At 41.9% G+C, this 18,911-nt stretch overlaps 1 protein-coding gene across 1 annotated transcript in view; it reads left to right on the top strand.

The window, feature by feature from the left end:
- Positions 1-17,427, top strand: part of LRGUK (leucine rich repeats and guanylate kinase domain containing) — a 128,098-nt gene extending 110,671 nt beyond the window's left edge. The window contains exons 18-20 of the mRNA XM_021673856.2: positions 1,263-1,388; positions 10,845-10,993; positions 16,677-17,427. Coding sequence (XP_021529531.2) covers positions 1,263-1,388; positions 10,845-10,993; positions 16,677-16,807 — 406 coding nt within the window. The 3' untranslated portion in view covers positions 16,808-17,427. The remainder of the gene's footprint in view (positions 1-1,262; positions 1,389-10,844; positions 10,994-16,676) is intronic.
- Positions 17,428-18,911: the final 1,484 nt, after the last annotated feature.

Below are 18,911 nucleotides of genomic sequence, written 5' to 3'. Positions count from 1 at the left end.
ATTCTTAATCCTTAGTATGAAATGTTTCACTTAGTGCCTGCCATATAGTAAGGCTTCATAGATGTTAGTAGCTATAATAATTTTTGTGTGACCTTTTAGAATATTTGAGTAATGAAATGGAGAAGTCCTTGTTTTCAGAAAGTTACTAAGATCACTGACAAAATCTTAATTAGAGCATTCTATGAAAATTTTTAGTAAAGTGAAGAATGCAGTGACTCAAGAAAGCAAGAATTTAAAAAGCCACTTAAAATTTCCATTTTGGTTCTTTTATTGTTTTTAATTTTAAGTTATCTATTGAGAATCTTTAATCAATATGAATTAAATTACATTTTTCTTCACTTGTTTCCTGCCATATCAAAATAGAGTGATTAATTTTCTTCATGTTGGTAGGCTATCTTTGGATAATCTGATTCAAAAGACAGGCTGTGTGATATATGCAAATTTGCATGGCAGGGGGTTGGGAGGGTGGTGGCCAAGAGTGAGAAACTGTCCCCCAGAGCAGCTGAAGCTGGGGCCTAGGTGATCACTGCCTAGCAGAATGCCAGGCCTGTTCAACGCCCTGGGCAGAGAAACTATGCAATTTTAAATATGAGTTCCAAATGGGTCACCACAAAGGCAGAAAGATGCTTTGAATTTGCCTGCATTTATATGCAATTGGACTGCTTTGCACATAGCAACTCTAGCAGGTCTGAGGCGAAGAGCAGCAGGGTTTATTCACGAAAAATGGCTAATGATTCTTTTTCTTTCAAGTCACTCTGAGAGAACAGACTTGGATGTAGCACATATGAATAGATGAAAAAGGATACTTTATACCAGAGTTTAGTTGAAAGCATAATGGTAGAATTTTTAGAAATATTTTACTTGGACACCATTTCAAGGCATTGGATTATAAATAAATTCGGAAAACATCTATTTTTAACTTTTATAGCAGTTGCTATGTTGCTAGCCCTTGCGTAACAAATGGACTAGGATTTATAATAGAGTACATACGAATCTCAAGGAAGGTAATTTGCCTGTATTAGTACTTTAATGTCTAAGGAATATTCACAGCAATGCATATTTACTTAACCTTCAAATTAGAATGTAATGATGCCAATGACTTAGACAAGCTCTGATGTGAATGTTTCTGAGTGGATACATTACATTATTTCACATAGTTCTCATTGGCATTTGGGTTTATTTGGGATATTTAGTTATACCTGTGTGTGCACTTGGTATCATTATAAAATCCTTTGGTTTCTTTTTTAAATTTCCGATTCTAGGGGTCCAGTACCAGTACCTCTCACCAGAGGTCTACACTATTATACAACTTTAGAAGAACCACAGAAAAGTTTTGATGTTTGTGAAGACTACTTTAAACCTCCATTTGGACCACATCCTGAAAAGAGGTGAGTTGAGGAATTTTGTTGGATGGAATTGGCTATTTTCTGCTGGTTAGTTAAAGTCATGGTACTCATCTCTAGGCTTCAGAGAAATCCTAAAACTGGGAAGCAGGGCCCCAACTCCCACTGTAGAATTCGAAGGGAGTAGACCCTGCCCCTCTAAGGAGGGCCCAGGCATATAACCTAGGTTTATAATATTGGAAGCTTTTATGTGGGACTTTGAATCTTGAGGGAGTGATACAAAGACACAGGGGCAGTTAGAGTTATTCAAATCACCAGTAGCAGAAGAACCAAGATTCCAGAGGAAGAGCACAGACATCCATTGTGGTAAGGCAAGTAATGTTCTACCAGTCTCTTCCTGTACTGTGATTCGGCTGTGTTCTTGGCTCCTAGCTTACCTTTGTTTCTGCCTAGTTTTAAAGCGTAGTTCTCTAGTTTCCATTAATTTTATAAAGTACCCCATAGCCTTCCAAGAATTCCCTTTTAAATATTCACATTAACCAAAGAGTGTATTTGCAACCAACCATTCTGATTAGTATGAAACTATATTTCAAAATGTTTACCAACTGAAAATATAGAAAAGGTCATTTCAGGGTCTCAGTGTTTAACATGTCGTAGTGTCGTTCAAAAGCTGAAAATGTTTAGGCTGAAGACCCCATATAGACTACAACAGAGCCTCCATCACTGATTGTAGTGCTGTGCTTTTGCCAACATTCTACTATACGTTGTTTCTCTGTCAGTTGCTCCTGCCACTGCAAAACAAATTTACATGAAGATTTGGCTAGTTGGGTCAATTGCCATCTACTATGGGGTGCCCCTCTTGGGTAGAGATCTCTACCCTTGTCGGTTGCTGGCTGGTCTATAGATTGGCTGTCCCTATGTCAGGCACCTGTTCTTTAGCCAGTCTTCTGTGTGGTTAGACCAGTGACAGTGAACCAAGCGGAAAACCCTTCAGAAGGAGTCTGTGGGTATGGCAGTCTCTCTGGAGCATCCAAACGCGTGGCCATGTAATGGACATACAATGTGACTAGAAGAAAGCTCACCAAAATGTTAATAGTGGCTATTTCTCTAGAATTACCAGTTATTTTATTTTTCTTCTTTATCCTTTTTTTTCTGTAACACCTAAATTATTTGCACAGGATATATATTTTATTTCTATATCCTAAAAACTCTTAAAAATCCATAAGAATTTAATAAAATATTCAATAAGTGAGAAAGTAAAAAAATTTATACCAAAATATTATGTTATTATCTTCTAGTGATAAGATTATTGCCAATTTTTGTGGGGTTTTTTTTGTTCATTCCCCATATTTTCAATGACCATTTTTATAAATTTTGAAGTATTAGTATAATTTTACAAAGTTATTTTAGAAGCCTGTCACGGCAAAGGGATATTTTATGAGGGTGATATAATGAGAATGAAAACTTTTAAAATGAGCAATGCTTTTCTTTATTTCTGAGTTTTATTGTTCTGACACTTGGGGTTTCCTCCCATAAATTTATGATGAAAAATAACTGTCCCCTCTAAATGGTCTCCTCTCAGTCTGCACATTTCACTAGAGATTAGAGACCCTGGCATTATAATTACTTTAATTAGCTTTCTGTAACCATATTGAAACTGTGATCTCTGAGGATTTGTTTGAGCTCTGAATTATTAGTACAGTGAGGTAAGCAGATGGGAATACAGCAAAAAAGAGAAAACAGAAATTCCTGATGGGCTGCAGTAGGTTTACACATCATCTCTTCCCTTGGTAAAAGGGGTCAGGCCTGTGGCTCAAGTCTGACACTTCACCTGTGGTCATGCGCACGTCTTTGAAATCTGCCGCTTTCTTTCTGCTGACTTTCAATGTGTATTCATTTAATACTTTGACACAAAAGAAAAATAATTGTTGAGAGTAAGAACTCGCTTTGTGATGCCTTTTTTGGTGTGTGTCTTAAATGCAGACATATTCTTTCCCTAAACATATGCGTTATGGTTTGATCTGTCCACCACACCCCAAATTCATATGTTGGAGTCCTGACCCCCAGGACCTCAGAATGTGACTTTATTTGGAAATAGGTTCGCTGCAGATGGAATTTGTTAAGACGAGGTCATACCGGAATAGGTTGGGCCCTAATCCAATAAGGCTGTCTTTGTAAAAAGGAGAAATTTGGACAGAGGCATACACCTAGGGAGAATACCTTGTGATGAAGCCTCAGATTGGGGTGATGGGGCAGAAGCCAAGGAGACCAAAGCTTGCCAGCAAACCCCAGAAGTGAGGAGAGGCCTGGAGCAATTCTCCCTCACAGACCCTGGGAGGAATCTACCTGGCTGGCTCCTTCATTTCGGACTCTAGGCCTCCACAACTGTGAGACGACAAATTTCTGTTGTTTAAGCCACTCAGTTCGTGATACCTTGTTATTGCAGCCAGAGCAAACTAATACAACTTGTATGAAAAATCCAGTGAAATCTTTTTTTGTCACATTCTTTCTGTGTTCCCTTTAACATGGTACATATTTATATGCTATGTATATATATAATGTATATGTTTTAAATATAACTACCATTGTATGCACTATATATCACTTTGGGTTATTGCATTTTTCACTAAAAGATGGAAGAACATCTTTATACATGTATCATTTGATAAAAGTCTCCATCCCATAAAACATAAATGTACCTACTGCTGCTGTATTTAGGGGAAAAGACTCAGTCTAGGAATACATCTAAAGAGAAGATCCCATGCATAGCTTAATAATGACAATTTCCCAATACAGGAGGTAGGGGAGAGATTTGTTCAGTGACTGGAAGATCCAGATGTTGGCAATATTGATCTCAGTTTACTTTTCTCTAGAAAGTGCTTCTTGCGCAAGCTCAGTTATCCTAGGTGGGAGCAAGAGATTGGGAAACAAGGTCTCCTAGGAGACTTTGCTCTGTCTAAAGGGGACCTAGGCTTGGTGCGGTGGCTCAAACTTCTAATCCCAGTATTTTGGGAAGCCCAGGTGGAAGGATTGGATCATTTGAGCCCAGGAGTTCAAGACCAACCTCGGCAACATAGTGAAATCCTATTTCTACAAAAATAAATAAATAAATAAGTAAATAAATAAATAAATAGCTGAGCATGGTGATGTGTGCCTGTAGTCTCAGCTACTCAGGAGGCTGAGGCAGGAGGATGGCTTGAGCACAAGAGATCAAAGCAGGATTGTACCACTGCATTCCAGCCTGGGTGACAGACCCTGTCTCAAATAGATAAATTAATTAAATTAAATAAAAGGGGCCTAGCATTCTGGCATAGAATTCCAAAAGCTGTTGTCCAAAAAGAGGAAGACAGTCCCAAGAACTCAGCCCACAATGGTAAGATGGACCTCCTCCTGTGAGCAAGCAATTAGACTTCTCTGCCATCTGATAACAAGTAACTGACACTTCTAAGCAGAGCCCCTAGGATGCAGAGTGCCCTATCCCAGAATACCTCTGTCTGGGAATGTTGGTGCCGTGTAGCCCTAGCTGTAGTTAACAGACATCTGAGGTCCAAGTAGTAGGCAGATACCTATGCCCAGCGGCATGTGGGCTTTCCAGGAGCGCTGGTTTGGGATTTCCAAGTGCACCAGTGCAGCAGCCTCTGCTTGCTATTCAAACATAACACAGACAATGTGAGGGACGCGCATTGGCCACGTCACCTTCAGTATGCCTATACCACCCACTACCTTACCTCCTGGGTCGAGGACAGTCCCAGATGATAGCTAATTGCACTATGTTTTTCAATACTAGAGCCCTGAACTCCTGGTGACATCTCATGAAGACTGGCTTCCACTCTTTTAATGTCTGCTACAGTCATAATATCATCCTAGTAAACATAGATGCCTTCATTTAAATGGCAGGCTTTACCTTGTATAGACCCAATTGCATCAGACTTTCCTATTGCCAAATACAAATCTAAGTTAAATGTGGAGTGCGAACAGTGGAAGTCAACTTGAACTGGATCCTAGAAATGTACTTCTTTGCTGGGATAGGGATCATAATATTGGATCTACAGAAAAAAAAGTATAATCACAGCTACCTACTAGCTTCTGCAGTGAAAAATTACCTATTAATTTTCAGTATTTTAATCAACTTTTGGCCAAATAATGAAAAGACAGAATGATGAATACAAAGCTTAATGTAATCAACCTTGACAGTGAAAAGCAAACCTGTCATGACAAAGTTTAGGAGGTAGAGGTCGAGGGTCAATATTATTATCTGTTGTTAATGAAAGAAGATATGGAGGTTTAAAATATGAAATATGAAGATGGCACTCTGACAGATGGAAGAACTGAGAATAGTGATAGAACTGTGTTGAGGGAGTGTTATAAAGTGAGTTAAGTTCTTCTGTATTATAGCAGAAATCCTATCTATTAAAAGATATGTTTAAAATTGATGTCAGGGCTGGTGGGGAGGGCGGTGGTGGCCCATGCCTGTAATACCAGCAGTTTGGGAGGCCAAGGTGGGCAGTCACCTGAGGTCAGGAGTTCAAGACCAGCTTGGCCAACATGGTGAAAACCCATTTCTACTAAAAATATAAAAAAATAGCCAGGCTTGGTGGCATGCACTTGTAGTCCCAGTTACTCAGCAGGCTGAGGCAGGAGAATCAGTAGACCCTGGGAGGCAGTTTGCAGTGAGCCAAGATGGTGTCACTGCGCTCCAGCCTGGGCGACAGAGAGACTCCATCTCATAAAAAAAAATTGATATGAATAACATTATTTAGAAATAGTTTGACTAATAAGTCTCTCTGCATAATTTGACTTAATTTTAACTATAGTTAAAGTAATTTGATTAAAATGTTAATGAGAAGTTTTTGGAGACATGAGAAAAACTTTGTCTAGGTCCAAATCAAATTTAAAAGAAAAACAGCAAGCTTTATAAAAAACAACAAAAGCATTAATATTCAATATGTAAAGAGTTCAGACAAATTGGTAAGAAAAACACTATGGTCCTCAACAGATCAGTAAGCAAAAGACATACACAGTTCACAAGAGGAATGTGGGGAGAAGCTAATGAATAAATATAAAAAATAATGTTTAATCTTGCTTGTGATTAGAGAGCAATTTTAAATAATATACCACTTTTTGCTTGTTGAATTAGCAAAACTGGTATTTTAAAATTAATTTTTAAATGGGGCAAAGAGAAAGATACTGCTAGAGGACCCAGATTTTGTTGGGGGATAAAATTTCACAATCTTTGGGGGAGCAATTAGGAAGTTTATAGCAAAATCTTAAATAATATATTTACTATTGACCTAGTTATCCCGCTTCTGGGAATTGCTACTGTCTTAGACCATTCAGGCTGCTGTAATAAAACACCACAGATCGTGTAGCTGATAAACAGCAGATATTTATTTCTCCTAGTTCTGGAGCCTGGGAGTTGAAGATTAAGGTGCTGGCAGATTCAGTGTCTGGACAGGACCCACTTCCTGGTTTCTAGATGCTGTCTTGTGGCATTATGTAGACGTGTCCTCTACACAAGGGAAGGGGTGAGAGAGTTCCCTGGAGTACTTTTGTATTTCTTTTTGAGACAGGGTCTCACTCTGTCACCCAGGCTGGAGTGCAATGGCGCAATCTCAGCTCACTGCAAACTCTGCCTCCCGGGTTCAAGTAATTCTCATGCCTCAGCCTCCCAAGTAGCTGGGATTACAGGCACTTGCCACCAGGCCCAGCTAATTTTTGTATTTTTAGTAGAGACGAGTTTTCACCATGTTGGTCAGGCTGGTCTCGAGCTCCTAACCTTTTGATCATCCCACCTCAGCCTCCCAAAGTGCTGGGATTACAGGCGTGAGCCACCATGCCTGGCCTCTCTGGAGTCTTAAATAAGGGCACTAATCCCATGAGGGCTCCACCCTCATGACCTAAGCACCTCCCGAAGGCCCCACCTCCTAATGTCATCATCTTGGGGATGAGAATTTCAACATAGGAATTTGTGGGGACACAAACATTCAGACCCTAGCAGATACTAATAAATTAACATGTGGAAAATCATCATATGCAAAGATACTCATTAAAACAGAAAAACTTAGAAAGAATCTGAATGTCCAAAAATAACAGAATGGTCCAGTAAAGCATGAAGCGTATACTTGATGGACTGTTATGCAGCTATTAAAGATCAGGGTTCAGAAAACTGTTGATAACTTAAAATCGTTCACTGAAAATGTGCACAATTACATAAAACCAAAAGAGCCAAACTGTAAGAGTGGCTTTCTGTGTGTGATTTTCCTTTTTCCTTCTAGGTTCTGTATTTTCTAAATGGTCTAAAATGCATATGATTTACTTTTATAATGAGAAGCAATTAGTGAACTTTATTTTCAGGAAATTAATACAGTGTATAAAGATAAGTCAATCCAAAACAATTGAACTGAAGTATGAATGTGTATGGGATATGAGAAGCAGAGTTACAAAGCTAGTGGGTCTTGTGTGACACTCAACTGCATGCCAGTTTCTGTTCTGGGAATGTGGCATATGTTATCTCAAGACACACACACACGCATGCACACACACTAATTTATAACTACAACCTGGTGAGAAAAAAATGCTGTCTTTTCCTTATTTTTAAAATGTGGCAACTGAAGTAAGTTATTTAGTGAGTTAAAGGACTTAAAGCTATCAAGTCTCAAGCTAAGGTCTGAACCAAGGCCAAAAGGCTCGAATCTTTGTGCTAAGCCACTTGGCTACACTGTCTACAAGGCTTAGAATGTAACTGAAGGAAGAAGGCATGTGTGAGAGGAACACCAATGACACAGGAAGGTCTGTGATGAATGAAAGACAATTTAGTTCAGACATCTTTTTTGTCTGATTTTCATTACCTTCTACCAGAAGTTTCTTTCTTCTTCCCAAGCTACCTCTTATTTGCTAAAGCCTCCCAAGATATGCCAGCATCTCCGACAGAGAATTTACATTCTCTGTGGCTTTCTAAAGGAACATTATTAAACTTTTAATAATGGGAAGTGCCCATATTTGCATTTCAACTCTATGTCTGAGGGGTTTGCCTACATTTATACCTTTTCTTTTTGACACTTGCTGTTAACTAGAAATCTTTCTGTGTGTGCATGGGGGAACTATTTTGCTTGGTCTCAGCATGATTCCTTGCTGAGGTCCTACCAGTGACTGAGAGCACCTGGTGATGAGACAGCTGGGGAGGTCAAGAGCACAGTCTATAAATACTTCAATCAACCACCATCTGGTCCTGGAGTCATTGGCTGGTGAGATCCAGAAACATGAGCCGGAACAAGTCCCCTGTGGCCTGTCAGAAGAGACGCACATCACTTGGGTTATGGTACCCTCTTCCCAAGACCGAATGGTATAAAACTCCAGGCCTCATGCTTTCCCCTTCCTGTCTTTCAGTAGTTGAATTATCCTATTCCCACCCCGGAACCTTCTCTTTAAAAAGTCTATTCCTGGCCAGATACGGTGACTCAACCCTGTAATCCCAACACTTTGGGAGGCTGAGGAGGGTGGATCACTTGAGGTTGGGAGTTCAAGACCAGCCTGACCAACATGGAGAAGCCCCGTCTCTACTAAACATACAAAATTAGCCAGGCGTGGTGGCGCGTGCCTGTAATCCCAGCTACTTGGGAGGCTGAAGCAGGAAAATCACTTGAACCCAGAAGATGGAGGTTGCAGTGAGCCAAGATCGAGCCATTGCACTCCAGCCTGAGCAACAAGAGCGAAACTCCATCTCAAAAAAAAAAAAGTCTACTCCTTGATTTTGTCTTTTTCCAGTTAGTTTTCCAAGCCAGCATCTTTCTATCATTCCTGAAGTTTACTTTGACTAAGAAGCATTCCAGAACCATTAAGTTGGAGAAGGGAAGCCTGCCTCCCAGTGAGGCCCTTCAGATGCCATGATGCTCCCTCTGCTGAGAGCATTCTCCTTCCTTCCCTCCAGTTTCAACCTCTACCCTTTTCTAGCTAATTCATCCCTCAGGTCTTAACTAAAATGGCACTTCCTCAAGGAGAGCTGTCCTGCTGTGCCTAATGTATCATCTTATAGCATCTGCGTTTCCTTTCATGTCTCAGTTTTTGTAAAGTATGTGTGTGATTAGATGTACCGCGCCCCCCCAACCCCGCCGTCTGTAAGCTGGATGGGGCAGGTCCATACCTCACGTTCACTGCTATATCCTTTGAACATATTCAGTCTTAGAATTGTGAATGCCTTGATAAATGAGTGACAGAAAAGGGTTAAAAGCATAAACAATCTTTGGGGTCCCAAGGTGGGAGATGGGGCCTGCATGGGTCAGGGAGAGGGGAGAGGTTCGTGTCCACCCTGTCAGATGGAATCAGAGCTGTCCCCCTTGCTGAGTCAGGGACTACTTGGGGCATGGCATAAACATTTAGTGAGGAAATTTCACTTAGTAAATCTCTCCTGCCCTCATCTGTAGGCCTCCAATCTGCCATGAGAGCTGTATTCTTTTAGGACATTGGCCCTCGTTTAAAGGCAGGATTTATCCAAAAAGTAATGGCTTAAGTATCAGCCATTTTCGTGTGATCAATTTCAGACTCTCCAATGAGAGCAGATTTGGTGGGGATGGGGCACAGTCCTAGAAGTGCCTGTAAACAAGGTTCAGCTGCTTGCCAGGGCTTTGCAGGACGAGCTCCCCTGGTAGAGCTGCCTCCCTGGAAGGGAGCCAAGAAACAAGTGAATCCCAAAGGAGAGGAACCTGGCAGTAGGAAGTGTTTTGGCTCAGAAGCAGGGATCTCATGCGCCCAATCATACCTGAACATTATCCTAAAAATGGAGTGAGTGTGGGGTGTGGTGGCTCACACTTGTTATCCCAGTCCTGTGGGAGACTGAGGCGGACAGGATCATCTAAGGTCAGGAGTTCGAGACCAGCCTGGCCAGCATGGTGAAGCCCCATCTCTACTGAAAATTAAAAAATTAGCCAGGCAATATGGCACATGCCTGTAATCCCAGCTACTCGGGAGGCTGAGGTGGGAGAATCACTTGAACCCAGGAGGTGGAGGTTGCAGTGAGCCCAGATTGCGCCACTACCCTCTAGCCTGGGCTTATGGAGCGAGACTCTGTCTCAAAAAAAAAAAGGCAATGAAATCACAGTCCCCAAAACCTATGCCCCAGATGAGGCCACCTAACATGATTTTGTTTCTCTATCCTTGAAATAGCACTGATTCTAAAATCCTGGAGACTAGGATCTGCACCTTTCTCTTATTTTATACTCCAGCACCTATCATGATTCCTTGCTTGGTAGATACTCAGCTATGTCTTGTGTAATGGATGAGACATTTATGCTAATGTGTACAGTAGCTAATATAATTTAAGATATGTCAGCTGCTAGGTAGCACCTGCTATAGACACTGTCGAAAACTAGCTTAACACAAGACATGCCCACCCACTACTGTGGACCTGATAAAGGTAACCCAGGGAAGTCATAGGCCTAGATCATGTGGCCATTAGTAATGCATACTTTGCATCTCAAAAAGATCTTTGATTTTTCATTTTTTCAGTGGCAAGGATTCCTTGGTTTCCATGAAATGTTCATTGTTTCGGTTCTGTCCGTGGTCAAAAGAATTGCCTTTCCAGGCTCCAGAGGGGAACATTTCTTCACACCTAGGATCAGGAGCCAGTGACAGTGAGACAGAAGAGACCCTGAAAGGTATGAGTTAGGTCAGGCATGGTTGCTCATGCCTGTAATCCCAGCACTTTGGGAGGCCAGGGCAGGTGGATTGTCTGACATCAGGAGTTCCAGCCCAGCCTGGCCAAAATGACGGAACCCTTATCTCTACTAAAAATACAAAAAATTAGCCAGGCATGGTGGCAGGCAGCTATAATCCCAGCTACTTGGGAGGCTGAGGCAGGAGAATTGCTTGAACCTGGGAGGCAGAGGCTGCAGTGAGCTGAGATCGTACCACTGGACTCCAGCCTGGACAACAAGAGCAAAATTCTGTCTCAAAAAAAAAAAAAAAAGATATGAGTTGTTTTACATCTGGTTCCATAACTGTAAGTCTGTATTATATTTATATGTTTCCCACTGTCGTTCTTATGGATCCTGATTTTTGAAAATTAAATGAGAGTATTGAGTCAGAATCTCCCTCTAAGGTAGAGTGTTAGTTATTTTGTTGCCCATTGTTATAGGTGAAAAACAAAGTTAAGAAAGGTGGAGAATTCACCCACGGTCACTTAGCTATTTTGAGAGGAAGCTGTTGCCCTGTCTACCTGACTACATTATCTGCAGGGGTCTGGGGCGAGGACCACGTGCTCTTCAGAGGAGGCTTTGGTGAGGTAGACTTCATTCAATGAAAGTGAAGAGAAGCATGGAGGCTTTGAATTGCAGTCCAGCCTTCACTGTGGCAGTGTGGCAGAATGCTGATGGCTTTAGGCTTGAAGGATCTGGCCCAGCCCCCCTTCTTTTTGCCCCTAGATCCCCAACACATGTGTGAACGTGCAAGTCCAGAGACAGAATGCCCATTGCATTTTTCTCTTTGGGCTCAGTGGCGGTGTTCACAAGTAAGACTGAATAAAGACCTTGAACATGGTGGGGAAAACAGAGGACTGGAGGTGAAAATGGGAATGGGAGAGAATAATCAGGGTGTCAGGAGGAAAGGTGGGGGGCTCTGTGAGTAGCCGACAGAGGAATGAGCGAATAGGGGGAGAACTCTGTAACACATGGAGGCTAGGAGGGATCCACCATTTGTAGTCTTGTGGGGATGTTTTGCCTGAACCCTGCTTGCTCAGGTGACTGGAGGAACTAGAAAGAGAATGAATATAGACCTCTTAATTTGCCTGGCATGAGAAGACACAATAGATGGTGTCTCCAAAAGGACGGGATTAGTGAAGCAGGCATCTTCTAAGCAATGTGAGGGTGGACTCCCTTTCACTGCAGTGGTATTCGGGATAGCTGGCTGGAATAAGGTATTTTCAAGGATTTGACTCATGCGGGACACAAGCAATAAGGGTGAGAGTTCTAACACCAAAGCTCTGGAAATAATTCCAAATTCTAATGGCCTTCATGTCAGCCCGCAGGAAGTGGGAAATGTTCTCGGAATTCTGGAAAGGCTGGGACCTGCCAGTCCAGGGCCCAAGGGGACCAGGAGTTCTGGACCAAGCGTAGCACCAAGGTTCATCACAGTTCTTGCTTCCCATAGGACAGTGTTCCTAGACCATCCCCATCTCATTTTCTCTCCTCTGCCTGTATCCTTCCTTAAATGGGATGCTTAGGGTCAAACACCGCATTCCAAACAGTCTGACCAGAGCAAAGTGGAGCTGTTATCAGTGGTGTGGTACAGTAGAAAGACATTAGATTAGGAATCAGAAGACCGGGGTTCTATTTCCATTTCTCTAATGTCTGGCTGCGTAATGTTGGGCAAGTCAGTTAACATTTGAGCCTTGGGAATAATATCTGTCCTATAATAATAAAGTATTATCATATATTACTATATATGGGTGTAGCATATATATGTGTATTATAATATATAATATCGAACCAGATAAGATGAGGTTATAGTACAAGTAAGAAGTAACTTGCTAGATACCTGCTAGATATTGTGCTTGTGAATTTTTATCCACATGGCAGAAGGTTGTGTTGGTTTTCTTTAGGGATGCTTTCTGCAGATTTATTTTGTTCCTTTGAATGGGCCACACTTTTCTGTTTCTTTGTATGCCTTTGATCTTTCGTTGAAAATTGGGCATTCGAAAAAACAGCTACCTCTCCAAGGCTGCAGACTGGCTCAGTGCTGGAGAAGACTAATTAGCAGCGTCTGTTCTAAGCCTAGGATCAGACTTGCATGCAGGCGTCACATCTTCTCAGGCCTTTTCTTGGTGTGCATTTTCCCTGGGCTCGCGTGTGTGTGCCTTTTTTCCAATTCCGCAGTAGACGCAGTCGCTTTTCAATGTTTTAATTTTCCTAGGAGTCTCACCCCTGCTGCTTGTTGGGACTTCAGCTGTTCTATCGTATCCCTCAATTAGCAGTCCCCGTGTGGTTTTCGTGAGCCATGCCCACTGCTCCTGAGGCTTCCCCGCGTTCTAGATCCCAGCTGTGCCTCTTTTGGCCATTTGAACTCTGAGTTAGATGACACAGAGACCAATCAGGCAGCCGCCAAACCGGTGCAGAACATTGCAAATTAGATCTGCTCTACTCTCTCTGGCTTACAGAAGGGGTCTGGGGATCTAATGCATTTCCCCCAAATCACACCGCAATGTGCTGGGGTGAGGTGGGGCAAGGGCGCGTGAAAACACCATATTTCCTACCATTTGAATGTGGCTTTTCCTTGACTGGGTTATTTGTTCGGTTGCTGTAGATATTTGACTGGTTCTAGAGTTTCTGTAAAGTTATTTTAGCTGGTCTCTAGTTGTTTACTGAATGTTCCTGTGGGAGAATAAGGGCCTGGAAGTTCTGAGTCTGCCATTTTGCTGATAGACTGTGGTGGTTTTCTTAGCAACTGTATCATACTGCTGGCTCTGAGTCAAACTTTCACGTCTTTTTTATGTGAACTGTCAAACCAGGTCTCTATCATCTCATGTATGTGAAGTTGATTTTATTTTTACATAAATGCAACTTTCGTTTTCATCTTTCTTTTTTTTTTGAGACTGAGTTTCACTCTTGTTGCCTAGGCTGGAGTACAATGGCAGGATCTTGGCTTATTGTAACCTCTGCCCCTTCAGGTTCAAACGATTCTCCTGCCTCAGCCTCCTGAGTAGCTGGGATTACAGGCATGTGCCACCACGTCTGGCTAATTTTGTATTTTTAGTAGAGATGGGGTTTCTCCATGTTGGTCAGGCTGGTCTCGAACTCCTGACCTCAGGTAATTTGCCCCCCTCGTCCTCCCAAAGTGCTGGGATTACAGGCATGAACCACCTTGCCTGGCCCATTTTCATCTTTTTATCACTTTGGTTTGGCCCTACATTCCAGCTTGATTAGATCACTTGGTATCTGATAAATCTCCTATATTCTCTATTTTATAGATTTTTGAAATCTATAAAACCAACAAGCATGTGACCTCTGCCTATGTCATAGTCACTGTCAACAGCAGAACTCAGGACTCAGCTGAGAGTAGTGTCACATGACAAGTCTCTGGAGACTTAATTTCAGGGTAAGTCCACTTTCCCTGAAAGTAATCACTTCTATGTGATTACTACTCACATTTCTCTAGTGTAACCCCATGAGAAACTTTGATAAGTGCCCTGTAGAAACCAAGATACATTATATCAGTGGTATTTTTCTAACTCAAAGGTCAGCAACCTTTCTGTAAAGGACCACACAGTAAATGCTTTTGGCTTTGTGAGCCATGTGGACTCTTGTGTAACCCTCAGCCCTACCATTGTAGTATGATAGCAGCCATAAACAATGTGCAAATGAATGGGTACAGGCTGGGTTCCAATAAAGTTTTATTTACAAATTAAATAAAAATTTACAAATCCTTTGCAAACCCCTTCAACACTCATCACTCACTACAGTATTTTATAAATGCACAACCATTTCTTTAATCAACTGAAATTTGCTAAGATTTAAAGTCAAATGTGACTAGGTGCAGTGGTTCATGTCTGTAATCTCAGCACTTTGAGAGGCTGAGGCAGGCAGATCACTTGAGGTTAGGAATTTGAGACCAGCCTGGCCAACATGGCAAAACCCTGTCTCTACTAAAAATACATAAAGTAGCCAGGCATGGTGGCGTGTGCCTGTAATCCCAGCTACTCGGATGGCTAAGGCAGGAGAATTGCTTAAACCCAATAGGCGATGGTTGCAGCAAGTCAAGATCATGCCACTGCACTCCAGGCTGGGTGCCAAAGTGAGACTCCGCCTCAAAAAATAAATAAAATAAATAAAAGTCAAATGTGTTGGTTTGTAAATATTTATTCCTGTTTTTTTAAATGGCAATATTATTTGTCCTTAAACACTGTTCTCACTGTGGATGAATTATCTAAGGCTGGATGCTCTAAAACGGCTTCCATAAGCAATTCCACCACTGCGAGATGTAATTTATCTGGTGGTAGAACTTGAACAGATTGAAAAAGGAGGCCTACTCCTCTACTGTCTTCTTTCCTCTCAACATGTTTGCTTTGCTCTTTCCTGTTAAAAAAAATATCCCCATGGAGAAAAACAAAAGGAAGGGCTGGGCACAGTGGCTCATGCCTGTAATCCCAGCACTTTGGGAGGCCTAAGTGGGAGGATCACCTGAGATCAGGAGTTCAAGACTAGCCTGGCCAACATGGTGAAACCCCAACTCTAGCAAAAATACAAAAATTAGCCGGGCATGGTGGTGGTGCCTGCCTGTAATCTCAGCTACTCAGGAAGCTGAGGCATGAGAAGTGCTTGAACCCAGGAGGTGGAGGTTGCAATAAGCTGAGATCGTACCACTGCATTCCAGCCTAGGTGACAGAGCGAGACTTGATCTCAAAAAAAAGAGGAGTTTTTTTTCCTTTTCTTTTGCTGATAACAGTATCCTCTCAAGCTGTGTCTTATTTTTTCTTTGAATATATCCTGAAAAGGTCAGTATTTCCTTTGACTTTTCATTGGTTTGGTTTGGCCAATAGATCCAGTCTTCGTAATCTTACCCATCATTTCTGTTTCTCTCACTCTCTGTGGAATCCTCTGCTTTACTTTCTCAATCCCTGCTACTCTGCTCTCTCACCAGTGAGAATTCTGCTTCTGCCATGGCCACCATGCCTCTACCTTTCCTCTCTGTCTTCTAAACTCCTCCTGCTTCCCACGGTCCCTGGAGAAACCTACATCCAGATGTCTTCCTGCTTGGTGAACGGACCAGTCTTTCAAGGGCATTGCATGAAGCTTCTATAGAAAGAACTTCACTGTGTGTGTGACTGTGTGCACGTGTATGATTGTGAAAGAGTACTGAGTGGAGCATTGTTACAGAGGGCGTGAGCAGGTGGAAGAATCACTAGTGACTGCTTGCTGTAGCATCCTCTGGTCATTGGGCAAGTCTACACAACCTAACACTTGTTCAACCATGTACATGCTATATTCCGACCTCATCCACTATTGTTCTTCCTTGAATGTCATTTCTTTCTTTCTTTCTTTCCTTCTTTCCTTCTTTCTTTCTTTCTTTCTTTCTTTCTTTCTTTCTCTTTCTTTCTTTCTTTCTCTTTCTTTCTTTCTTTCTTTTCTTTTCTTTTCTTTCTTCTTCAAGTGATCCACCCACCTTGGCCTCCCAAAGTACTGCAATTACTGGCGTGAGCCACCGTGCCTGGCCTCATTTACTTCTTATAGTTTTTCACGAATGAATTCTAAAAATTGTTCCTGTGCGTATATCGTGCAACACTTATTTTCTTTGTACCAAGAAACCAACGGATAACTACATATGTCTTTTTTTCTGAATGTTTCACAGCAATACCTATACAATCATTTGCACATGAAAAAGAGTCTCACCAACACCAGCGACACTCAGTGCCAGTCATCAGTCACCCAGGTTCCAACGTCAAACCCACCCTCCCTCCAATCCCTCAGGGCCGCAGGTAGGCCAGCACTTGATGTCTGATCCTAACATGGAAAACTTGCTCTGCTGATGTCGAATTCTTTGCCTTACCTGGCCATGGGTCCCAGCTGTTTCTCATTCAACCCATTACCCACAGAAGAATGTTCTACCTGCTTTAATTCTCTCAATCAATTTCTTTTGTGATGCTTTGGCTGGTGTCTAATTTTTTTATTAAAACATAAGTTTCTTAAATAATTTTTAAAGATGTGAGGTTCTTTTTTAAAAAATGTGAGTTATTCTTAGCTTTTAAAAATGTCATTTCAGTTTTTTCCATAGCTATAAATAATTTTTTCCAGCTGCTTCCTGCTCAGAAATATCAGATGGGAAACTCTCCCAAGATCTCTGCACTGTGATATGCAGAGTGGCTTTTTGATATATCCAACTGGGATTGCGCTCTTAAAATTTCAACATGTCCGTTTACGACATTCCTGTATGCGCTAGAGGATTGATTTATTCTGTACTGATTATGAAAGGATTGCAGAGTTCCATTTATCTTGTAGCCAACATGATATCGACTGCATCTCTTAGGGAATTAATGTAATTTGGGGGGTTCTTGACTTGCTTTAGCAACATGAAAGAATAAAACATAAGAGTTGATTCTTTTTTCACCCTTCTCTGACTCTGATTATGTACTGCTTGTCTTAGGTACGCTTTTAGACAACTTTCATCACCTTTATGGTTTCACTCTCTGTCTTATAAAGAAAAACTCCACTGAGTAGTTATAGACAAGGCTGGTATTTAGCTAGTATGTGCCAGTAAGGCTGCCTGATTGTTAAAACTTTGAGATACATTCCTTTGTATTGGTAAATGGACTGTTTTCTGAGTACTCTGTGCATGATGATTAGTGAAAAGAGAAGCCTGCACATAGTAGTGTACTCGTTGTTAAATATTTTGAACATCAGAATCTTCTAACAACTTTCCTTTTTAAAATATCAAAACCCCTTTTAATAATCCTCTTCCCTGTGACAGATGTGGTTGTAACACAATTTGCTATTGGCTCCTGTCTTCCTCCTAGTTCTGCTCTCAAATGGGAGCTGATTAAATTTCTTTTCTTGGGGTTGGTGAGGGTGGAGCAGGGGGACCACGGAGGAGATGACAAGGCTGGGCAGGGAAAATGGAAGCATCTTTTCTGGAGAAGTGGGGAGGAAGGGGGTGGGTCACTGTACTCCAAGAATCTTCGAGAATAGTTTAACTTTCACAAGCCTCATCTAATCTTTTAAAAAATTATGAAATATTTCAGGGATGATAGAAAATATAAAAATAATAGTTCTGATTTAAGACAACATGGAGGAGCTGCACATTTCCTGGTTTTTCTCACTGAATACAGCTAAAATCCTGAACATTATAGCTAAAACTCTGAGAGGTGACAAGAAGGCAGATAGCCTATGGATCTCAGAGCTCAAGTAACAACATGGTGGTTAATCCTCGAGTTTGTGTTTTCCTCATAGATCCTAAACTAGGTGCTAGAGAAACTGTAATTCAAAGACACTAATGGATCCATCAACAAGAACCCCAGCAAAAGCCCACTGTCTCTGGCCAAAGGACTAGGAAAGGGGCAGTCTCAAAAGATAGAAAACTTTTAGACGATAGCAGCACCACTCCAGCCAACACCATGGATTAAACTCTGCTCCCCACCCTGTCAGCAAAGGCTTCCAACCTCTGCTGGCTGTAACGAGGTTTTCCTCCTCCTCTCTGCTGGGATAGTATCAAAGAAGGTGTTGTGGAGAGCTGGGACTTTAACCACTGCCCAGTATTAATGAGAATGCCCTCCCATGATGTCATTGAAAGCCACTTGGGGGGCCTGGACTTCTGCTCCTCACCTAGTAATAATGAGGCACCTCTCCCCTCTTTCCACTGGAGAATATCAGAAAAGGTCTCATGGAGAGGACTTTCACCATCAACCCATGTCCCTGCAGTGTCAGTGGAGGCCATGTGAAGAGCAGTGACAAGATGCCTCTCCCACTCCCAGTGAGTGTGGTTCAGTGGAGGCCTAGTGGGGACCCTACACTTCCACCCCAAAGCATTAATGAGGCACCACTCCTCTCTTTCCCACCCTGAGTGTCAACAGAGGCCAAGTGGAGAACTTCG

This window comes from Aotus nancymaae, unplaced genomic scaffold, assembly GCF_030222135.1.
Source record: "Aotus nancymaae isolate 86718 unplaced genomic scaffold, 86718_ANA_hifiasm-v0.15.2.pri h1tg000002l, whole genome shotgun sequence".
Classification (NCBI taxonomy): domain Eukaryota; kingdom Metazoa; phylum Chordata; class Mammalia; order Primates; family Aotidae; genus Aotus; species Aotus nancymaae.
The sequence above is the reverse complement of the archived record's forward strand: the minus strand, read 5'-3'. Positions and strand labels throughout refer to the sequence as shown.